At 40.8% G+C, this 21,210-nt stretch overlaps 2 protein-coding genes across 3 annotated transcripts in view; both read right to left on the reverse strand.

Annotated features, from left to right (window-relative positions):
- Positions 1-3,075, reverse strand: part of mcf2lb (mcf.2 cell line derived transforming sequence-like b) — a 60,054-nt gene extending 56,979 nt beyond the window's left edge. Inside the window, exon 1 of one of the 2 annotated variants that reach the window (XM_034213747.1) lies at positions 2,496-3,075. In XM_034213747.1, coding sequence (XP_034069638.1) covers positions 2,496-2,904 — 409 coding nt within the window. In that variant the 5' untranslated portion in view covers positions 2,905-3,075. The remainder of the gene's footprint in view (positions 1-2,495) is intronic. The other variant, XM_034213750.1, reaches the window with a different exon arrangement.
- Positions 3,076-4,942: 1,867 nt separating this feature from the next.
- LOC117544587 (probable phospholipid-transporting ATPase IH) overlaps positions 4,943-21,210 on the reverse strand; it is a 47,255-nt gene continuing 30,987 nt past the window's right edge. Inside the window, 14 exon segments of the mRNA XM_034213773.1 lie at positions 4,943-7,960; positions 11,201-11,366; positions 11,464-11,567; positions 11,821-11,886; positions 13,980-14,115; positions 14,216-14,343; positions 15,271-15,330; positions 15,725-15,870; positions 16,267-16,369; positions 16,446-16,623; positions 17,004-17,237; positions 18,508-18,689; positions 20,824-20,927; positions 21,030-21,103. Coding sequence (XP_034069664.1) covers positions 7,688-7,960; positions 11,201-11,366; positions 11,464-11,567; positions 11,821-11,886; positions 13,980-14,115; positions 14,216-14,343; positions 15,271-15,330; positions 15,725-15,870; positions 16,267-16,369; positions 16,446-16,623; positions 17,004-17,237; positions 18,508-18,689; positions 20,824-20,927; positions 21,030-21,103 — 1,954 coding nt within the window. The 3' untranslated portion in view covers positions 4,943-7,687.

A 21,210-nucleotide genomic window follows, 5' to 3' on the forward strand; every position in this document is an offset into this window, starting at 1 on the left:
CGACCCAACGGAAGTTTATTGTAAAATGCGGCCATAACTCCGGCTAGGAAGGTCGTATCAACATGCTCCCGTCTCTAGCACCCCGCAGCCCGAGCTACGAGTGAAAAAACTAAACTTACATGAAACTTCCGTTGGGTTGCTTTAAAGTCAAGCTTCAGTTTAAGATTCACCCTGTAATAGAAACATGTGATGGAGCATTACTAACCTGACCCAGATGGTTTGTTTCACCAAACCATCTCAAGCTCCATTGGAAGCCATTTGGAAAGGGCGGGCACTTGCAAAAATACTTGGCAGGTGATTGGATCAATCCGTCTATCACCTTCTATCATGGGCTACTTCTGATTGGTTAACAATGGCTGGTACATGTGGAGCACAGCACTTCTGATTGGTGTGGATGACTGACACACAAGAAGAAAAAAAAAATTGTAGCAGGCTTTGCGATTTGATAATCGCATCATTTCAAATCGCGATTTCGATTTAAAATCGATTAATCGTTCAGCCCTACTTCACAGTTCTGCCCACTCACTGCTGACAGATGACCTCACTGATAGATGGATGGTTTTGATCGCTGCCATGTACAATATTCACCAAAAAAGAGGATACAGTCAGCTACAGTGTGGGATAGAAATAGATCTTGCCGATTTTATATCAGTTTGAGGATATTGCATGTACAGTTATGTTTATAGCACATCACTGCCAGTCTGAAACCAGGAGCAAGTATTCTCTGGGGAAAATAAAAACAGCAAGGATTTTCTGTTTCCTCCAGTTTACAACACAACACCTCTTTTTCAGCTCAGGAGAAGCAGTTTGTCATATTAGTCAAAGCTAAATTATGTTCATCCTCAGTTAACTTTGTTTCCCTGAATATCTCTTTTCCTCACTCTCCCTTCCTCTTTGCTGTCTACTATGATTAAGTCTCTACTCTGAGCCGATTGCTGCTCTCGTCCTCCTGTCGCAGCACATTCTCCTCACATTTCCTCTCAAACGCATAGCTGCCACTGATTGCAATGTCTGAAAATATAAAGTATAATGCCAGGCACTTCATTCCTGTACATGTAAAGTGAAAAATATGAACTTTTTAAATCATGCTTGAGATTCAGCTAAGAATTATCATTCATATCTGTATTCCTCTTGCTTTGGCATGGTCATAACCTTCTCCACCCACTCACTGCAGCCATACTTTCACTATCTGGTGAAGAAGGAGAGGCAACTGGAGTCCACTGTGCTGAATTTATGATTGCAGCATGAGCCTCGCCATCATCGACATAACAAATATATGCAGAAGTTAAATGGGCAGTCGTTGACAGTATGAGCCTATTAAAGACCTTTTTCCTCTTCTCTCTCCATACAGTTGCTACAAATACAGAAAATAAATAATGAGATGCAAACTACAATGTCACATGGCAATACATGAGCAGCTGTGTGTTCTCTCAATGCAACCACCATCACCGATATCCAATGAAACAAGGTCAAGGTGTATGTGTGTGTTTGTGTGTGCACATGCATGCTTGTTAAATGTAGTTGTGTGCAGGCAGTGAGTGGATTAAATGAGATTTCTATAAACACCAGCGATATGACTCCTATCACTCAATTACTAATCTAAGTTTGGTAAAGGAGAAAAATCTGTTAAATCACGAAGCTGCAGGAGAAACGTCGGGACATCATATCTGCAGTCTGGAAATGGGTTCTAGTGTCAGGGTCAGAAAAAGCTTTCTTCTTACATGACTGCGTAATGAATTTGTACTGCAGTCAGATATAAAAAAAGCCTAAAATGTTTTCCTGAAGCCACTTTGACCGCTCAGAGAGAATATGAAAGCACAGGAACACACACACACATGAGCTTTGCAAAAAACGCAATAGCAAGGCCCTGACAGCAACATTTAAGAGGTGATGTGACAACCTGGAGTGGCGTGTACACGCTAAGTAACAGTCAAGGGTTACAGTAGGGAAATGTGATGGGATAACTGATGGGTGGAGTAATGAGGAAGAGTATCCATGAGGCCCATGAGTATCACAACACAAATCATCCTGTCTGCAGCCTGTGTGTTGGTACATCTGGCTGTCATCCTCAGATTACACATCAGATTCAATGCAATCAAACATTTTGAATCTGGCAGCGTTACAAATAATTTGTGTTATTATTAATTTATATTATACGACTCAATATCACATTTTCCTTGCAGACATAAACTGTTCAATCATAACATGCGACAAACACACAGCTTAAGGCCAAACGCCCCCCTAGCTTGAGGCAGACACAGCATGAACAGCAGAGACACAAAATGTTTTGCTAATTGACACGATGATCCAGCATTTTCCTTTACAAACCCATGCTTCACCCTTTATTTGGCCTAAAATCAATCAAAAAAAGAGATACAATGTCATCTCTTATTGTAGCTGAATCCACATTATGATTTCAGCTGTATCTGCTTGATATCAATGTCTGCAATCAAGAATAAATGACTATAGTTGGTGTTGAGTGTGTTGTCACCCACCTATGCTCCGAGTGACAGTCCTCAGTCTCTCCAGCAGCTCCCCAACGACCATCTCTTCTGACTTCATCCACAGGATCATCCTCCAAAGGGACAGCGGTAACCCAGCTGCCCAGCCAATGGACACATTTGTAGGAAAAAGAGACAGCTTGCCTGCTTTTTTCACTGAATGGTGAAGAGGAGAGCGGATGATGCTGAAGAGGAAGGGAGAGGGGAGACTGTTGCGATGGCAAGCCCAGCGAGCAGAAGGGAAGAGGGGGATGCTCCAGGGTAATCTAGCCCGGGATTTAACTGCCTGGTTGCCTTTTGCAACACACGGATGCTGGAGGAGAGAGATGTGCGAGAGAGGGGGGTGTGTGCAGCTCAGAGGTGCTGGGATGCATGTGAGAAAAGGATGCTTTCGAGGATGCATCAGAGACGGATGAGGGGATGATGATGCTGAAGCTGCCGTCACAGCCCCGGCTGCAGTGACGAGTCCTCAGCAGAGGGATGCAGAGCTCAGGACGCCGGTGATGGAGATGGGGAGGAGGAGGAGCAGGGGGAACATGCATGCCTCAGCGTCAGCACACATGATGGTGCGAACCTGTACAGACCTGGTAGACACAGAGGGGGAGGGGAAGTGAAGGTCATCGATGCAGTTTCACACACATAGCTGATCCAATAGCGACACTCAGTGTGGAGACAAGGCATGTGTGGATGGAACATTTACTTCTGTAGAAATATACAGTGCTGCTAGTCATGTACAATTGCTGGTGCTGCGTTGCCACCATGTGACAACACTTGGTCATTACAGCTGGGTAACTTCCCAAAAGGCCAAATACATGATGCATTTTTACTAAACTGCAATGACTGTTTATTTTTCACTGAATGAAGGTTCAAGCTCTTTTGGGTATCACTTTTAAGGTTTACATTATATTATTAAGGTTTTTGCTAAATTACACCACTTTACACAGACTAACACATTCTGGTGGATGTGTCAACCTAAAAGGGCACTGTTAAGGATATAAGGTATAAAAGTACCAGATGTTATATAGTTGCTAAGCTATTTGCCCGAACAAATGACAGTAGTAAATGAAACTTGATAAGATTGTATTGTTTACAAAACACATTTATTGTATTATTGCAGGTTATCTATAGCCTATATTATTGGTTTTTGGTTTGTGATTATCATAGCATTTATAAAAAATATCAGAATCAGTGCCAGCACAACACAGCTGAACAGACAATCCACATAATTACTAACCGTCTGCAATTTCCATAGGAATATATGAAAATGTAATCTGTATAAAAACAAATCAGCACTGTCTGTTGCTGTAACTGTCCCAGTCAGCACTCAGTCCAAACGCTAGTATTTCAAAAATATTTTTAATTAATGTTTTTGCCAAAAATTCACAGCACACAACAAACTCTCACACCTACACAACACCTACACAATACAGACACACGAAGAGAGTAAAGCACCATTTTCAACAAAGAGGCAACCCCCATAAAATCTGAATTTAAATGGAAAGCTATCAAATGGTGAGGAGAGTCACTAAAGTGTACCAAAAGTGTGTTGGGATAGCATCACATACTCCACTTCTGGCATTATTTCTAGCTTATTAAAACGTTGTTTTATAACAAGAAATATAATCGAAGGAAGTGTATTAACTATGAGTTAGTTAGCATTAGCTAGATCTCGCAGGCTAAGCAATTGACCGTTTGCCAATATGGCGAAAGGAATGTAACCAAATAACACAACCATAAAATGTTGCCAAACATTGCGTTGCGTGAGCTACATCAAAATAGTATTTTCTCAACCAGTAAATGCGTAACCTGAAAGATGTATCCCCTTTTCTGGTGGGAGCTGGTGTAAAGGTAAATTGACATTTTTGTTGAGATTATTGTCAGGCCTTCGTCTAAAAGGCAACATTCTAGAAACTCTCATTACCGACATGTTGGAAACCGGAAGTCTGAAGAGAGGGACACTTTAATTCATCTCTTTATAAATATATTTGTGCATATATTTGTCAGAACAATGGTTTCCCAAATTGACCATTCTATCCTCTTGACTTTCATTTTGAAATGTTAAATTTTACTTCCGGTATACCTGTCTGCTTTGCTTACATTACATTTTAAGAAACACATATTTGTACTGCATTCCAAATAGAATATATTTTTAACATACATTTAACAACAACAACAAAATGAATAATATGGTAATGTTAAATCATAAGGTCCCTTGTGCATACATAAATAAATACAAATGCATAACTGTGACAGTCTGTTCTTTCTAACAAATCACTTATGTGAAGATATTATCCAGTTACAGGAAATTCCCAACGACCAATTTATTGTGAGATATTTGTTGTGATCCATGATAAAATCATATCTCATCCCATCTGTTGTGTCTGAAAGAATACAGAATATGACAATAATTAGGCCTATACACTAGAACATTAACAAGGAGAAGTGTTTTCAATCTTTCTTTATTACAAGCATAATGACAATACAGTGCTTTGCCTTCGTGTGCTACAGACAGGCTGGCAAAAAGTGAACAGGTGAACTTTTAATATCTTTATCCAAAAAAATAAGTAAATTCTCAAAACCTGTTTAGTAATACAAACAGTGCTGTACTGAAGGTATGCTATGAGGCGTGCTGCTCAGAGCACATACGTCAACATTTCAGACATTTTCCAAGCTCAGGAGTGACGAGATGAGCACCTGCTGATGGACTTAGAAAAAGCAGTTTGACATTCTGATCAGCAGTAAAAGGCTGGTGCGATAAAACCCATTTGAGACAGAGGCTACAGACAGTCCGTTCCTAGTCAAGTTATTTGGTCACTTTTTTTTCTCACCCACTACATTCTTCTTAGAAAAATAACTTGTGAGGAAGAGTGAACACTTATCCCAGTCCACAGATAATAGACCTTTTTTAGGGAGAAACTGATCTGTTGTAGAAAGTGCAGTGTGTAGACCTATAAGTAAATCTCTAATGAATCATATAACGTATATGTTGCTCTAATTTTGGTTTGAACACACATTCTAACAGAGTTCAAATATAGTCTTCTCTCTGGGATACAAAAGTAACAAAATAAATATTCACAATGGACAAAACAAAAATGACAAGTAGAAGAGAAAACTGAGCTGTGGAGGACTCAGATAAACTGTGTTTAAAGAATGACTCCAAAGAATTCCCCATTAAATAAAATAAAGTAATATAGACCTTATACTGTAGCTATAGTGGTACGATTGGTATGTGTGACATGTAGAACACGTCTGTAACAGTATGGCAACAGCACAGTGAGGTGGGACACTGCATAACAAGCACCAAGGCCCTTCTAATAATCTACTGAGGTCAGGACGTTGAGCCCCCCCAAGTTCAAACACTTGTAGAGGCTTGTGGGCTTTAAATAAAAAACTGAGACAAATCCAGACCTCCAATCAAACTGATATATTATCTGTGCCCCAGTAAAAAAATACTGAACAATTCTTTTTTAAATCTATACATGTTGGCAGATGGTGATGTGTATGAAAATAAACTGTATAAACATACAAAAATGCTTCGTAATCTGACATTCAAGACTTCCCGAGTCCGTCACTTGCTGTGCTACGACAGATATGCTTTGGACAAAGAGGACTTTAGAGGATGTTAGAAATGCAGAAAAGGGGTTCATCCATTATGAGCTACAATCGTCAGCTGGAGGACATGATGGATAAATCAGTTCGACATTCTAGTGATTTGATTGTGACATCGCCAATTCAAGTCTCCCTCCTACTCACAACAGTCTAATATAACACCTTATCTCACTATAATATCCATACATCAACAGTGACCACCATCAATAATTTTAGAATATAGAAAAAAAACCTCATGGATAATGCAACACAGAGATAAAACCCATATAAGGTGACAACATGACATTAGCATTCTTACAGTACATTTTTCTTAACAAATAGCATGGCAGCAAACACACAAGCACAATGCAACATAGAGGAATAGACATCCATAAATAAAGTATTGGGCTGCTGTTGTTACCCTTAACGGCCACATGAGGGCAGGAGTGGGTACAGTGTGCTCATTCTTGGGAGAAAGAAAAGAATGTTGAGATATGGTTTATGATGAATGTTTGGGACGAAGGAAGATAAAGGAAAAACAGAGAAGAAGAAGATGAAGAAGAAGAGCAGATCAGCATGCAGCAGGGAGATCCGACATGCTACACTGGTAGATAAGAAAGTGGACACAATTGTGAGAGAAAAAGAAAAACAATAACGGACACACTGTACCAGACATGTATGCCCTCTAAATCCCGTCCACTCACAAAACAAACTAGAAATATAATCCACGAAAAAATGTATGAATTAAGGCAGGGCGGCGAGACTACTGCACATCCCTCTTCAGATTTTTCCCAGTTTCTCTCCCTTTAGCTGATGTGTGTGTGTGTGTGTGTGTGTGTGTGTGTGTGTGTGTGTGTGTGTGTGTGTGTGTGTGTGTGTGTGTGTGTGTGTGTGTGTGTGTGTGTGTGTGTGTAAGGCTCTGTAATACACCACTTGTTTTTTAAAAACCTTTCTCCTTTGGCTCCTAGCCTGCTGCTGTGTGGCTACCTGTAAGGCAAAGGTGTGTCACATACAAACATACGGTAACAGGCAAATATCATGCATACACTCGCGCACATGCACACTCACGCACACCTAAAGGGCTGAGCTTGACGGCTGCCCCTAACTTGGCCAGACTACTGTACATATGTTTTTAAACAAACATTCACAAAGAAGCAAAAAGGACACAAAAGTGGAGGAACAGGCAAGAACTGAAAATAAGAACGAGGAATATAAAAAGGCCTGTTGACATGTTAAAACAGGACAGTTCCTTGGTGCATGAAACAATGCACCTCTGCACAAGTTCCCCTTTTGTTCTTAGACTTTTTCAAGTAAGATTTTGGGTAGGAACTTTGATGCGACTTGGGGATGACACTGAATAAAAAAATAATTAACAAAGTATGAAGATGAGGCGTCAGGGCTGTAATATATAAAGGGTTGTTCACTCAGGTGTAGCCCAGAAAATGCACATGGTGAACTCAGCATGGAGGTTGACGTGTGTGTGAACATGTTTATGTTTTGCTCGATAAATCCTCGCTCCTTGAGACACAGACCTTGGTCGCACATCCTGCTACGTTTCAGCCCATCAGATCCACACACACACAGTTTCAGAGCCTGGTTCACACAGAGGTCTCCGGCCCTGGAGCGTAGTAGGCGAATCCCGCCCCTGATAGACGGAGCATGTAGGGGCTGAGAGGGCGCAGGTCTGCCCCTCCACCCTCTGTCAAGTGCACCAGTAGTTTCTGGGGAAGGGGATCAGACCTGCGCAGCGACAGCACCTCTGCAGCGGCCAGGTGGAGGCGGGATGAGTCTGTGCTCGCGCCTTTGCAGGACAGACGAGAGGACAGTGGAGTCGACTCGGCCACGACAGCCACCGACAGCTTCTCATGATCCTGCAGAGAGATAGAGGACAAGTTAGTACAAGGTAATTCAAAACACATGAATAATTGGAAAAGGAAATCAAAAAATTGCTTCATGCAGATTATATCAGAGAAAATATGAGTAACAACAGATGTGAGATGGCTCAATCTTCTATCTAACAGCAGGCTTAAATTTAGAAATGTTAAAAAGGTTTGTTTTATTCATCCAGATACAACTGCAACTTCATTACTTTAATTATTGTTTGAACTGTAGATTACTTTCTAAATACATGTCAAGGTATCTTTTAATAACTTGTTTTGTCACTCCAAATGATATGTAGTTTAAGACTGAAAAAACCCAGGAAATCTTCTTAAGAGGCTGAAAACTGCCTTTTTTCTCAAAAATAATTATTGAAATAAACTATCCATTATCAAAATAGTAGGCAATTATTTTTGTGTGCTCAATTAATCAATAAGTAGACTAATTGTTGCAGCTTAATATCCAGATGCTTAGTTAAAAAATATTAATGACTCCCTGTTATGGACTCTTGAAACACATTTACTGAACGAACAGTAAAAAAGAAAATAAATTAAGTGTAAAAACTGGACATAATTGACTGATCCATGATGAGAAACCCTCTGAAAATGTTCATTATGATTGGTAGTTTTGTTAGATTAAACATGCATATGAAATCAAGACAAAATTCAAACTTGCTATTCCATCTTTCGACACCAGATGTCATCAGTTTTCCTGACACAAGAAAATACTTGTCAGATACAAGCTGCTTGGGCAACCTTAATTAGGTTAATAGTAATGACTTAAACATCACCTCAGTAACTACCTAAATACTAATCACATCTGTTTGAACCTCTAAAACAGTCACCTGAAACATCACAACTAAACCTCCTCTGACCAAGAACCTTCAGTATGAGCTTTAACTTACTTTCTCATCACTGAAGCTACAGTCCAGGACCAAAGAGGAGTCACAACAGTCTCACACTTGTTGCGGTCCACACATGACAGGTGGCAATGGGTCTTTAAGTAGCCTGGGACTAATAAAGGATCAAGCCAGGATCAAATTCTCATTTGGCTGCTCAAGTTAATTCCCATCCCACATGCAGTGAGCAGCACAGAGCACACTTTGCATCCAGCGCTGCAGAGTGAATTGGAGATTGTGTTTCCTGAAAGTAGGTTTGACGGAGAGAAAATAATTCTCATGTTGATGCAGTTATGCAGGAAGCCCCCCCCCCTCCAACAGCCACAGTCGTACAGCAGGCCCCATGCAGAGCAGAGCAGCAGGAAGCATCACGGCAGCAGCATTAACACCCGGCTCCCTCTGTGTGCTGTTACCATGGTGACCCTAGCCCACCTAAAGGGGTGTACTGTAGGGTTTGCTGAGAGGGGTGTCGTGGCTGCGTGACATCATGGAGTCATAGGTCCTAGCAGCTTTAACTCCACTGTCTCCCTCACTGGTCCTATCAGGGCGGAGTGGGCTCCTCTCATCACTCCCCCCACCAGCACAGACCTCCAGGGCCCCTGCTGTCCTAACCTTCTGTGGGTGACGTTAAAGCAGCGTTAATTTCATGACTAACGGTGCTCCACAACATTTTCCATGACTAAGACGAGACAGCCACAATATCAAACTACTATATCGAAACATACTCTTGAAGAAAACAGACTTAAAAGGTACATACAACTATTAAAGTGACCACAATCATTATTTTGTTGACCAGCAATACAATATTATAGACTGGAATAATTCATATCAGGACTAAAGCAGCAGCACACAATGAGCAAAGTCAGAAAGACTCAAGTTTGAGTTAAAAGTAACAAGTGCTCAGGAGAAAGAAACCAGGTACAGTAATACTTTCGATTGGATGGATTGACTGAAATGTTCAATATAATCTGATTCCTCAAAAAAGACTAAATTCTCATTAGTTTTCATGTACTTAAACTGTATGAAAATAAGAGGGTTAGGTTGCTTAAATATTAATTTAAAGGCCAGTGTTTTTTGGTTATCTCATCCACGCAGCTAGAGAAAAAGATTGGTGTTGCTTTTAGTATCATAATATCGATATGTTGCGGTTGGTTAGCTTAAACCGATAAACTGAAGCTACATTTACATTAGAGATGTGTCAGTGTATCCACACTAAATGTCAATCGACATTGATCAACAACAACACTTCTAAAGAAATAAATTAAAACCTGTGAAATGATGTCAGCAGATCCAACAGTAAGTCTAACTTACTCTGTTTCTGACAAGAAATCTTAATAATCTTAATGTCAAAATAATAACACAAAAACACAATAAGGTACCAATAAGAAAGACACAATAACATGGCAGGAAATATATCACAAAAAGCTAACTTGATAATAATGGAAAATGTAACTTCATAAAGGTCAGGAGACATTCTAACCTTACAAACCAAACCCTCTGTATTTTATCAGCGCTAGGAGTTAGTGTCATTTTAAGCAGGTGTTGAGACAGTGATAAGTGGTTTAAACTGGGACATGCCAGCATGCATACAGAGGGCTTAAAAGAGAGAGTCACCTCCTCTTCCTGCTCCTCTCTCGTCTCTCTGGGCCAATCAGAAACTCATTCTGCTGGAGGACTGAGAAAGCATGAAGATGGTGGACGGCTCCACGGTAAGGCACGGGCGAGAGGACTGCAGGGTGAGTGCAGAGGCACAGGCACACAGGAGCAGTGGGGGAAACAAGAGAGGAAACGTAATGAAGGGGGAGGAAAAATAAGCAGGATGAGGCAGGTGAGTGAAAGGGAGAGGGAAGCGATGCAGGATGGTGTGATTTGTGGTCCATCAGGTTGCAGTGAGAAGGGGAGAAAAGAGAAGAAAAAGCACAGCAGGGAGAAATCTGTCAGACCTTTCATTCATTTCTCCATGAAGCTTTCTTCACAGGAAGGTGAGGCTAAGCCATGGGGAACAGGAAGTCATTCTAAATCACGCTGTTGCTCGAAGCTATTAGGGATCCTAATGGTCTTTCTGGATGATTAATTGAGTGTGAAAGGTTTGCAGCTTACTCATACGGTCTCCTAAAGTCCACATATTATGCATCAGCTAGCATAGGAGATTATTCTACCTACTATATCAGGTCATGTTGTACACTGTAATTACGCTAAAAGGCACACTTTAACGTTCCTAAAAATGTATTAATTGGTTAATGATTTTAGCAAAGCAGAAGCCTCTAAAGGGAAACCTAACATGGGAACAATTGAAAGCTTCCCTTTCACTGTGGTGTTGGTGCAAAGATCTTACCTGTGCGCGTTCGATGGCTGTGGGACACAAGGCCCTGCAGAGGACTTTCTTTATGACATCTGGCAGCAGGCTGACCGTGATGAGCAGGATGATGCTGAGCCAGGCCGGGCCGCTGGACAGCATCTGCATGAACACGTAGTACATCCTCTGGTAGTTCAGGAAGGGCCTGCGCAGCAACCAGAAGGACACAAACGGGTTTTTAGAAATGTCCTAATTACAATTAAGATGATGTATGCTTGGGGAAAAAACGAAGATTGTTATACCAAATGATTCCTCCCCACAGAAGAGAGAAAATAACGTAGAAAAGTAGCGACCCCCAGACGACAAAGTGATTGATCCAGGTCCAGTGGTGTGTGTCCAAGGCAAGCTGAAAAAAACAGAATACACACATAATAAACACTCGACACGTCAATGGAGTCAATAACTCTGCCTTCGGGGTTTACTGCCGTGCAAACTGGAGTCCATCATTGACGTAACATGCTAGTTAACATCTGTGCCGCAAGCTTTTTCTCGCATACGATGACGCACATATGCAATGGAGAATAACTCTATTAAATGGAGGGATTATGCAATTTAATGGAGTTTCTCTTTCCATAAAAATGTATTTCCTAGAAACCCACCTTGAGCGTTACGGTGAACACCAGCACAGTAAAGACCAGGGTCCCAAAGGTCCAGTTCCCAAACATCTGCGAGGGAAAAGAGGAAGAAGCTGGTTAGCGGCCACATCAATACAACATCCCAATCACCCTGCATCCATGGATTAGTGAACCTCCTATATTTTCAATTTACAGTGCATATATGAGCACAAACCAGTGAGAGGTGATGTTTTAGAAAGGGTACTCTTTTAAAGGTGGGGTAGGTAAGTTTGAGAAACCGGCTCGAGATACACTTTTTGCTATATTCCATGGAATGCTCTTAACATCCGATAGCAATGAATATCTGAAGTGCTTTGACAAAAAATCCATTAAAAAAATGTCATCTGTGGAAGCCTGTAAAAAGCACGACCAATCATCTGAGCCGGCCCGGCTAAAGTAACTGGATGGCCTACCTGCCTGTCAGCCTTCCATCTGTGCACAAACTTATCTCGTGCCCTCATTGGTCATGTGCGCGTTCCAATGTGTTGGAGGAGGGGCTCTGTAAGGAAGTGGCAGATTTGTTCCGGTTGTGTATTTTCAAATTCTAGCGCACTCGAGCTGGTTTCTCCAAAATGACCTACCCCACCTTTAAGCTTCTGTGCCAAAATACTGAGAGTATTTTCACTTCACGTCTTTGCATCTAAATCTACCTGCTGAAATCCTAGAAAAGGTTTAAGCAGACATCCGGAGCGAGCAGATGGGATGAGCATTGAGAGGGAGGAAATGAAAGGCGGGGGAGAGAGATCAAGACGGAGAAAGCTGGGAATTTATGTAATAACCACAGCTGTTTGTTGGTACCTATATTCGCTAGAAAACTCCTTCATTCATTAATCCATTTCTGAGAATTTCCGTTTTTAAAGCTGCTTTATTATGGTTTGTTTGTCACCCGTAGACACAAATAGTACCGAATGAAAAGTGCAGCCAAGCCCTGGATGATTGAGCAGTGATTTAAATAAACCCCAAATCACAAATACATGGACATACAAACAAACACAGAACAACAAACAGATGTAGGATCTTGATCTACAGCACATTTGCTATCACAAGGAAACACAAGGAAAACGTGGGGGAGCATCTAAGGTTTCTACTATGTCAGTGGAGGTTGTTAAGATCAGGTACTGTGTAGGATTCAGGGCTTTACAGAGATTAGGGGAATAATGGAGCACTAGAAAACTACACATTCAAATGAAAGTGCATGGATGATGCGAAGTGAGAAGGGATGAAATTGGATGAAACGGTCAAACTGAAAGCTTAAACAGTACGACAGGAACTAGAAAAGCGTGAAAGACAGAGAGAGCTGACAGGGAGGGAGACAGGCTTACCATCTGTGTGTTGGTGGTCATAAGCTGAGGAGGAAGAAGAACAGGTAGAAGAAGAAGAGTAAAGAGAAGAAGCAAAATAAAGAGAGAGGAAGCAGAGAGAAGGAGGGGGGAAGAAAAGAGAATCAACTTAAAAAACAGGACCAAAGGCAATCAAAAAACAGTTGACATGATACAAATTAACAATACAGAGACAGATGCTATTGCGTAGTCGATATGAATGGAGATCCAATGTTGCTGACCTACAGATGGGCCTGGGACAGAAACCTTACTGTTACACATCCACAATTAGGGCTGCTTGATTATGGCAAAAATCATAATCTCGATTATTTGGGTCAATAATTGATATCACGATTATTAAAAACGATTATCCATTTACTTTGAAAACTTACATTTATTGAAAAAATAAATGTGTAGTATGTTTTTAACAGTTGATTACCCTGAACTTTAAAGTATAATTTCAATTGAAAAACCAATAAAAAAATAAATGTTTTAAAAAAAAAAAAAAAAAAAAAATCGTTTTATTTCGATTATGCTGTTTTCATAATCGTTGCAAGCCAAAATCGTAATTGCGATTAAAATACGATTAATTGAGCAGCCCTATCCACAATAAACAAAAAACACGAGTCATCTTGCAACACTTAACTCCTCTGTCATGACAATCCAATGGAGATGGATGAAGCACTGACTTTGTGTCCATTATTCTCTTTTAATTTCCCTGGAACACCCCACAAAGTGCCAAAATAACTCATGACTGTGTTTTCTACTCGTTTCCACTAAATGATATATCTCACTGCCTCTGTTGACATGGAGAGAGAGGCTCACCTGGCCGTTGCTAGTAAAGGTGGTGTTGTCAAACAGGAAGTAGGCACCAAAGAAGAAGATAACAGCGTCAAACAGACCCAGGCACGTCCAGTAGAGGAAGACGGGCCATCGGAGGAGCGAGTTCTTCGCTATGTCCCTAAAGAAAACACAGGCAGGAAAAAGAACGGATGAGCAAATGCAAAAAACCTCAGAAAAGTTACAGAAAAAGTATACATAGTGGCTTTTTTTATGCCGACCTGTACAAGGAGGGGTCCCTCTTTAGCGTATCCATGGTGACGTGTTGCTCCACCAGGCTGTAGAGGAGGATGGGGAGCGAGGTGAAGCTGATGTTGTACAACGTCAAATACGCCGTGTCGTACAGAGGCTGTGGAGGAGGAAGACCATATAATCATTAAAATAAATACAGGAATACAGGCGGTATCAGACATCTGGAACTAAAGGAGGGTTTCAGAATACGCTTTTTTTAATTGTTGAGATTTAATCGATCTATCAGATCCTCTTATCAATGCCATTCTACATTGATTCCTGGGACCATTAACTTGTGGTCTCTGGTTGGTCTTAGGGGCTTTGTAGTGTAGGTTGTAACGGCCCGTCCACACAGCGGCGTGCGTTGAAAGCTTCACCATTCACTTTGAATGGGGTGACGTCACTTTTCGCCGAACTGCATTGTGGGAATTGACGCGGAGCGTTGCTGGCGTGGCTCGCTGCAAAAGTTGAGCAATGTTAAACTTTTGAAGCCTCGGCAGAAGCGTCAGCCAATTGAACCATATGCCAGTACAAGCTCTAGCCAATCAAACCGCTGCTTGTGTGTCAGGGGCGGGAGATTCATGTGATTGGTTGTTGGTCGAGTTTCAGACACGCCTTCCGGCAAGCTTCAATGCACGCCGCTGTGTGGACGGGCCGTAAGTGTTACTGTAAATGCACTAAAATCTACGTAATGTCTTATTAAACATAACTTTTTAAATACTAACTTTTTGATTTCTGGGCCCAAATGCTCACATTTTAGAAAGCTTATTAGGGGGCACATGTCTCGATTATGTCGGTTTGGTGAATAAACTGAACTGAGCTGATGAGAATGGAGTTTGTGGGCCGTAAAATCAAAAGAAAGAAGAGGAAAATATTTAGTAAAGCCGTCAGGGAACTGCAGAGTAGGGTGATAATTCTCTGTAGGTTTTTCAACAAGCGACACTAATTATTGCAGCTTTAAAAGTTCACATTTAAAAAGCATTCATTTCTGTGTGAAACTAGTTTAAATCATGACACTGAGTGTAGCCCTAACTAAAGTACTTACCTGCTGGGAGAACCCACAGAAGAACTGGTAGAGGAACTGAGGGAAGATGAAGCATACATTCTGGAAAGATTTAAGAAGAGGGAAAAACAACAACACACAGAGAGAGTGATAAGCTTGTGACAAGTACACGTGAGGAGATTTAAAGAATCTAAAAATGCTAGTATCTACACATTTCTGTTTCTGCAGAGATTGTGTGCTATAAGCTGACTGAGTGGGCCGCAGAGAGCCGGCCTGCCAAAGAAAAAATGAATCAGTTGGCAGAGCGCTGCTCGCTGTGAAGCCGCCGCCCACACGATCATCACAGCCGTGGATCCAGGAGAGAACGTCACACCGGGGATTCATGAATCCAGTAATCTGTCAGAGTAGCTGCAAAATCTGGCTCTTTGTAACTCAGTGTCTCACTGGGAATTACGATAAAGTGATTAAAGTGTGAGAGCCGGTGTGGAGCGCGTACCTTGTAGAAGAAGTACTGAACGAGCTCTGCAATCCGGATGTAGTAGTAGTGGCCGTGAACAAGCAGCATCTTCTTCAGGTGTTTGAACTTCGGGATGGCGTAGTCACTGTTCCTCGCCGCCTGTCGGCCTTCTTTACCCATGATGCCTTGAGGAAAAAAGGAGGGTGGTTACATAAAAAACAACATAGAATATGAGCAGGAATCTAACTTAGGCATTTTCTAAAAATAGAGAAGAGATCCCAACTAACCGCCCAAAACCCAACTAAATATAGGCCAAAATAAACAAATATGTGATTGTTTTCAGTACACAAGCAGAACATCCAACCATATATCTATTGTATACATGTTTTATTAACTGAATTATGTTTAAGTATACTAATTATAATTATTAAAGTTTTACTGTTCCAATGAAATGAGTAAAAACAAATCTTTAATGAGATGCATAATGTTTGTGTGTGTCAAAAAACATAAATAGAAAATAGAAATCATCTTGCTCTCTAATAGAAGCAGCACTCCTTAGAACAGTGTTAAAATGAGCTCACCGATGCCCACATGTGCTTCCAGGATCATGCTGACATCGTTGGCACCATCTCCAATAGCGAGGGTTATGGGATGCTCCTTGGAAGCTTTAATTAGCTTCACAATCTGAGGAAAAAACTTCAGTCATTACCACTGTTTTTCATTTAGGTGATATTTGTATACTGAAGTGCAGCGCTCTCACCTGGGCTTTCTGCAGCGGCGCCATGCGGCAGCAGAGCACGGCGCTACAGTTGCGAGAGATCTCCAGAAAGATCTCTTTGTAGTTTCCACAGCCGGCGCCCTCCTGGTTCGCCTTCAGGATTGCAGACAGCGTGGCCCCGTCGATGATCAGACCGAAGTCCAGGCAGTCCATTGACAACCTGGGAGAGAATATCACAGGCTGAACAACAGGGAGATTTTTCACACAACACATCATAGATCCATCTGCAGATATTCCCCTGTTTTGTCCAGGTGTTAAAGGAAATATGATTTGTGATTATGTGATAAGTGTATGCACATTATTAATTTCTTACGGTTGTGGTTAGAAAGTTGGATGTTTCCAGTTTCTTAAATGTTTTTTTTCTTGTTTTTTGTAAATTGAATACCTTTGGGTTTAAGACTGTTAACATGACCAAGTCATTTAAGCATTGTCAAAGCCTTACATTTGTGATGGATATGTTTTACAACATTCCAATGTTTTTAAATGTTCAAAAAGTAGAAAAACAGCTCTGTAGATATATAAACATGCTTTATTACTTACCCAGAAATAGAGCGTTGTCTGAGAACAGTCCTGTTTAGCTCGAACAGGACGTCGTGCAGACTCTGCTCCTCCGTGCGTTTCTTGGTCAGCTCCAGGATCTGGGTGCTGCGGCGGAACAGCTTGCTGGCGTAGCATGTAGCCGCCGCCGTCTCCATCTTGTCGCCTGTCAGGACCCAAACCTTCATCCCAGCCTTGTGCAGTGACTCGATGGTGTCTGCTGCTTTCTCCTGGAGCCTGCGCGTCAATAAGTCAATAAGTATTTCAGCAGCCTCCAGTGGGGAAGGTCATCAGAACCTCAATCAATTAATTACAAACTGGTGATAACTCATTGATGCACGACCACCCCTGTTCCTGCCCATCAACAGTGTATCTACGGGGGAGTCAAACTGTCAGGCAGCTGATCGATCAGCTCGAGCAGTGTTTTTCAAAGTGGGGGCCCCGACCCCCCGGGGGGCCGCCAGGGGGCGCCAAGGGGGTCATGCAAAGTTTGAGGGAAAGGGGATTTTTTTTTTTTTTTTTAAGTTACATTTTTTTTTTGGATTTTATTAATAACTGCATATCTATCAATCTATGTGTCCTTTGATGCCAATCTTTTAATATTTTTTACTTATTCATATATATATATAATATATTTTTTTAAATCACACGACCGCCCTTCAAGCCAATCAGAATCGAGCTGCCGCTACTAAGAGTGAAGCTGAGTATCTGCTCAGCTTTTGGAGCAAGTGAGAGCTAGTGAATATTTCGCTCTGCAGCTGGATGAGAGCATGGATGTAGCAAATATTGATGTTTATATATATGAATATAAATATGTTTATTGTTAATATTACTGTTGAATATTATATATAATATTATTAAGGCATAAGTAGCTTTCAAAAATGCTAAAAATATATGTTAATTGTTCATATTACTGTTCAAAATTATATAATATTATAAAGACAGAAATCACTTTAAAAATGCTTTAAAAATATGTTTACTGTTGATATTACTGTTTAATATTGTGTTAAGAATGTTTATAACAGAAGACACAATGAATGTAATAAATGACAAACAAAAGATAAATACAAAACATTTTAGAAGAATAACTGATTATTAATTATTAATACAAATATATATTAAGAAAATGTATTAATCTGTATGATTAATTTGTCATATTATCCATCATAATGTACTGATTATTTAAAAGAAAAATTGCAACAGGGGGGTCCCCGCCAGACGATAATGCTATATGGGGTCCTTGGCATGGCAAAGTTTGGGAACCCCTGAGCTAGGGAACACTACCCTGAAGTCTACCTTGTAAGAGCCGAAACGCGTCTACATTCAACACTGCCTTGATCTTTTTTCGCCCTCATGAGTCATTACTATACTTTGAAGACGGCTTCATGACTCATTAATCTTCCCCTTCTGTTCCCCTGCTGCTGCACTGTTTTTAAATCTTCCCCCTCCTCTCCCTCTATTTCCATCTCTCTCCCCCCTCCCTCTCCTTTTCTCTCTGGCGACCAACCTGTCCTCCACTGCTGTAGCGCCCAGAAGCACAAAGTCCCTCTCGATGATGTCATAGGCCTGCGCCAGCCTCTGCTCCCTGTCCTGCAGGGCCAGCTTGGCTTCGTTCAGGTGAAGACACGCCTCCTGGTAGTCGGACTCTGAGAGCCTTCGATAGGCGACACACAGAGTCCGCAGACCCTCCTGCGTTTCAGAGAATAAGAAAAAGATGCAGGGTCTTTATATAAGGATGCATTCATGACCTTTAACTACTTTATTTTGTCATTTATGTCACTTAGTTTTACTTAAATTGATGCTACTAATTGTTTAGCCATGGTTGTGTTTACTTATTTGTCTTTATTTGGACTTTATTAATAATAATCATATTTTATTCCTTTTTTCCTTCCATTCCATTGCAATGTAAATACTGTTATATGTTACTATATTTTTATTGTATTTTTTATTATTTTTAACATTTGTTTCTAGTTCCCCACCTGTGTTTTTAATTCATGTTTTATGTACGCACCATGACGTCAAGTCAAATTCCTCGTATGTGTAAACCTACCTGGTAATAAAACTGTTTCTGATTCTGATAATAAAATGTGCTTTTCTTTTTTAATATTGCATGTATTTTACCTGCTATGCCACTTTTGCTGTAACACTGTAAATGTCCCCGCTGTGGGACTAATAAAGGTTGATTCTGATTCTAATAACAGGGTATATGCAGGAATCCTGAAGTCAAATGTAATACCTTTCAAGACCTTTTTTAAGACCCTTTCCATACATTTTAAGACCTCATCGCCACTTTGAGTTCTAACCGGTTACCTTGGTGACACACTTCACCTCACATTGACTATATACCAGTGGCGAGCCGTCAGGGCCCTCTAGGCCCTCTGTGAGGGCCTAAGATATTCTAAAAAATAATATTTGAAAACATTAAAAAAAAAAAAAAAAATCTTTTTTGTTGTTGTTGTTGTTGTTGTTGTTACATTTTTCATTAGTTTTACCCAAAATAACTTGATTTAATTGTATTTAAAATAATATTTCCAAAGAAATAAATCCTTCGAATCTGCCTGTTCAGTTTCTGTTGGAATGTGAAGGGTTAAATGCCGTCTCTGCGAGTTATGTGAAGACGGGAGGGCTTGTTGGTCCCTCTCTACATTCACAGAGGGCCCGCTATAGTAAAACAATGAGAGAGTAATGTCAAATGACAGTACAATTGACCAATCATATCTTCCCTCTAAATGGGCGGGCTTTATTTTCGCGGACTTTATGACAAGTTCCGCCCGCTGTGAGGTCTATGCAAGTGGTGCAGTGACACGTCCTAAAACCCGGAAGTAAGCTGCGCTCGGATTCCCTCGACAGAAAGCAACGGGATTTCTCCATAGGGTTTTGGAAAATAGCTCGAAATAAGGTCTGTGGAAAACGAACCTGTTAGATAAATGCACGTTGTGTTCAGCCGGATAATATCCACATGTCTATCCTACTTTTACTATTTTTGAATCATAAATCTAATCGATAGATTTATGATCGATAGATTTATGATTAGCATAAGTTCGTTCATGATGGCTCACTTCAGTGATAGTGATGACATCGTTGCGAAATTATTAACCGAGTCATTTTCAAGATTGAGTTACAATGATAAACTGGAGTGGCAAAGGATCAGCTGAATGACCCGCCATCAAGTGCTTCATCCAAAATGACAGGAGGATGGACTTTGTGTTTGAGTGATTTGATCATCAAAGGTAGGCCTAAGTCATTTTCAATGTGGGCCGCCGTGCCGACTTAATTCATTTGTAATCGCTACTTGGCTGTGGGTGCCCTGTCATGATAGGTGTTTATATAAATGGCCTAGGTATAAAACTCACGGCTCGCCACTGCTATATATAGTATTGATTGTCCTTCCTCCTTATCTTCCAACCATTTGGACGCAAACTTGCATTTCCCCATAACGATGTTGTTTAACAACCGGCGTAAACGGACCTTCGAGCGCAATCAGTCAGTGAGCGTGCGATGTCCTGTTCAGATGACGTCAAACCCAACGGGATGCCATAAATAAACTACACAGAATCACACTACACACCTACGCAATGATTACATTCAGGCAGACTGTAGAATACAACCTATTTGGACAATTGATACACTTATTGAAAACAAGCTACAAAATGTAATACCTTGGAAAATGCCGTTTAATATTTGTAATAGTCTTAATTTTCGCTAAATTGATTTATCAACTTTTAATACTTTTTAAGACCCTGCGGACACCCTGAATAACTAGGCCTGAAACAATGTGTCGTAAATCTCATTATATACTGTATTGGTTAAACTGTGCACTTACGACAGCATTCAGCTCCACCCGGGCTTTCACCTGCTCCACCTTCCCAGACACGATTCGGGGAAAAATGGACGAGTCTGCCCCCTTACAAAACAGCAGGTATTCTCCTGAGATACAACCAACACAAAACACAGGTTCAAATAACTGCAAAAGAAATCAAGTATCCAATCATGGATTTATAAAATGTAAGTAGAAAGAGTGTATTTTACCTGCGCTGGACTTGACTATGACGCTCATTCTCCTCCTGACAGAGTCAAAGTTCAACACATGGAGCAGCTCAAACCTGAAGGAGAGACAGTGTTGGCATGAAATGGGTACTCTTTGTTACCTTTGTGATATCTTTTCAGATTTGTATTCATCTTCTTTTTTTGTTTCTTCAAGGTCTTGTGA

The sequence above is a fragment of the Gymnodraco acuticeps genome, unplaced genomic scaffold (assembly GCF_902827175.1).
Source record: "Gymnodraco acuticeps unplaced genomic scaffold, fGymAcu1.1, whole genome shotgun sequence".
NCBI classification, from domain to species: domain Eukaryota; kingdom Metazoa; phylum Chordata; class Actinopteri; order Perciformes; family Bathydraconidae; genus Gymnodraco; species Gymnodraco acuticeps.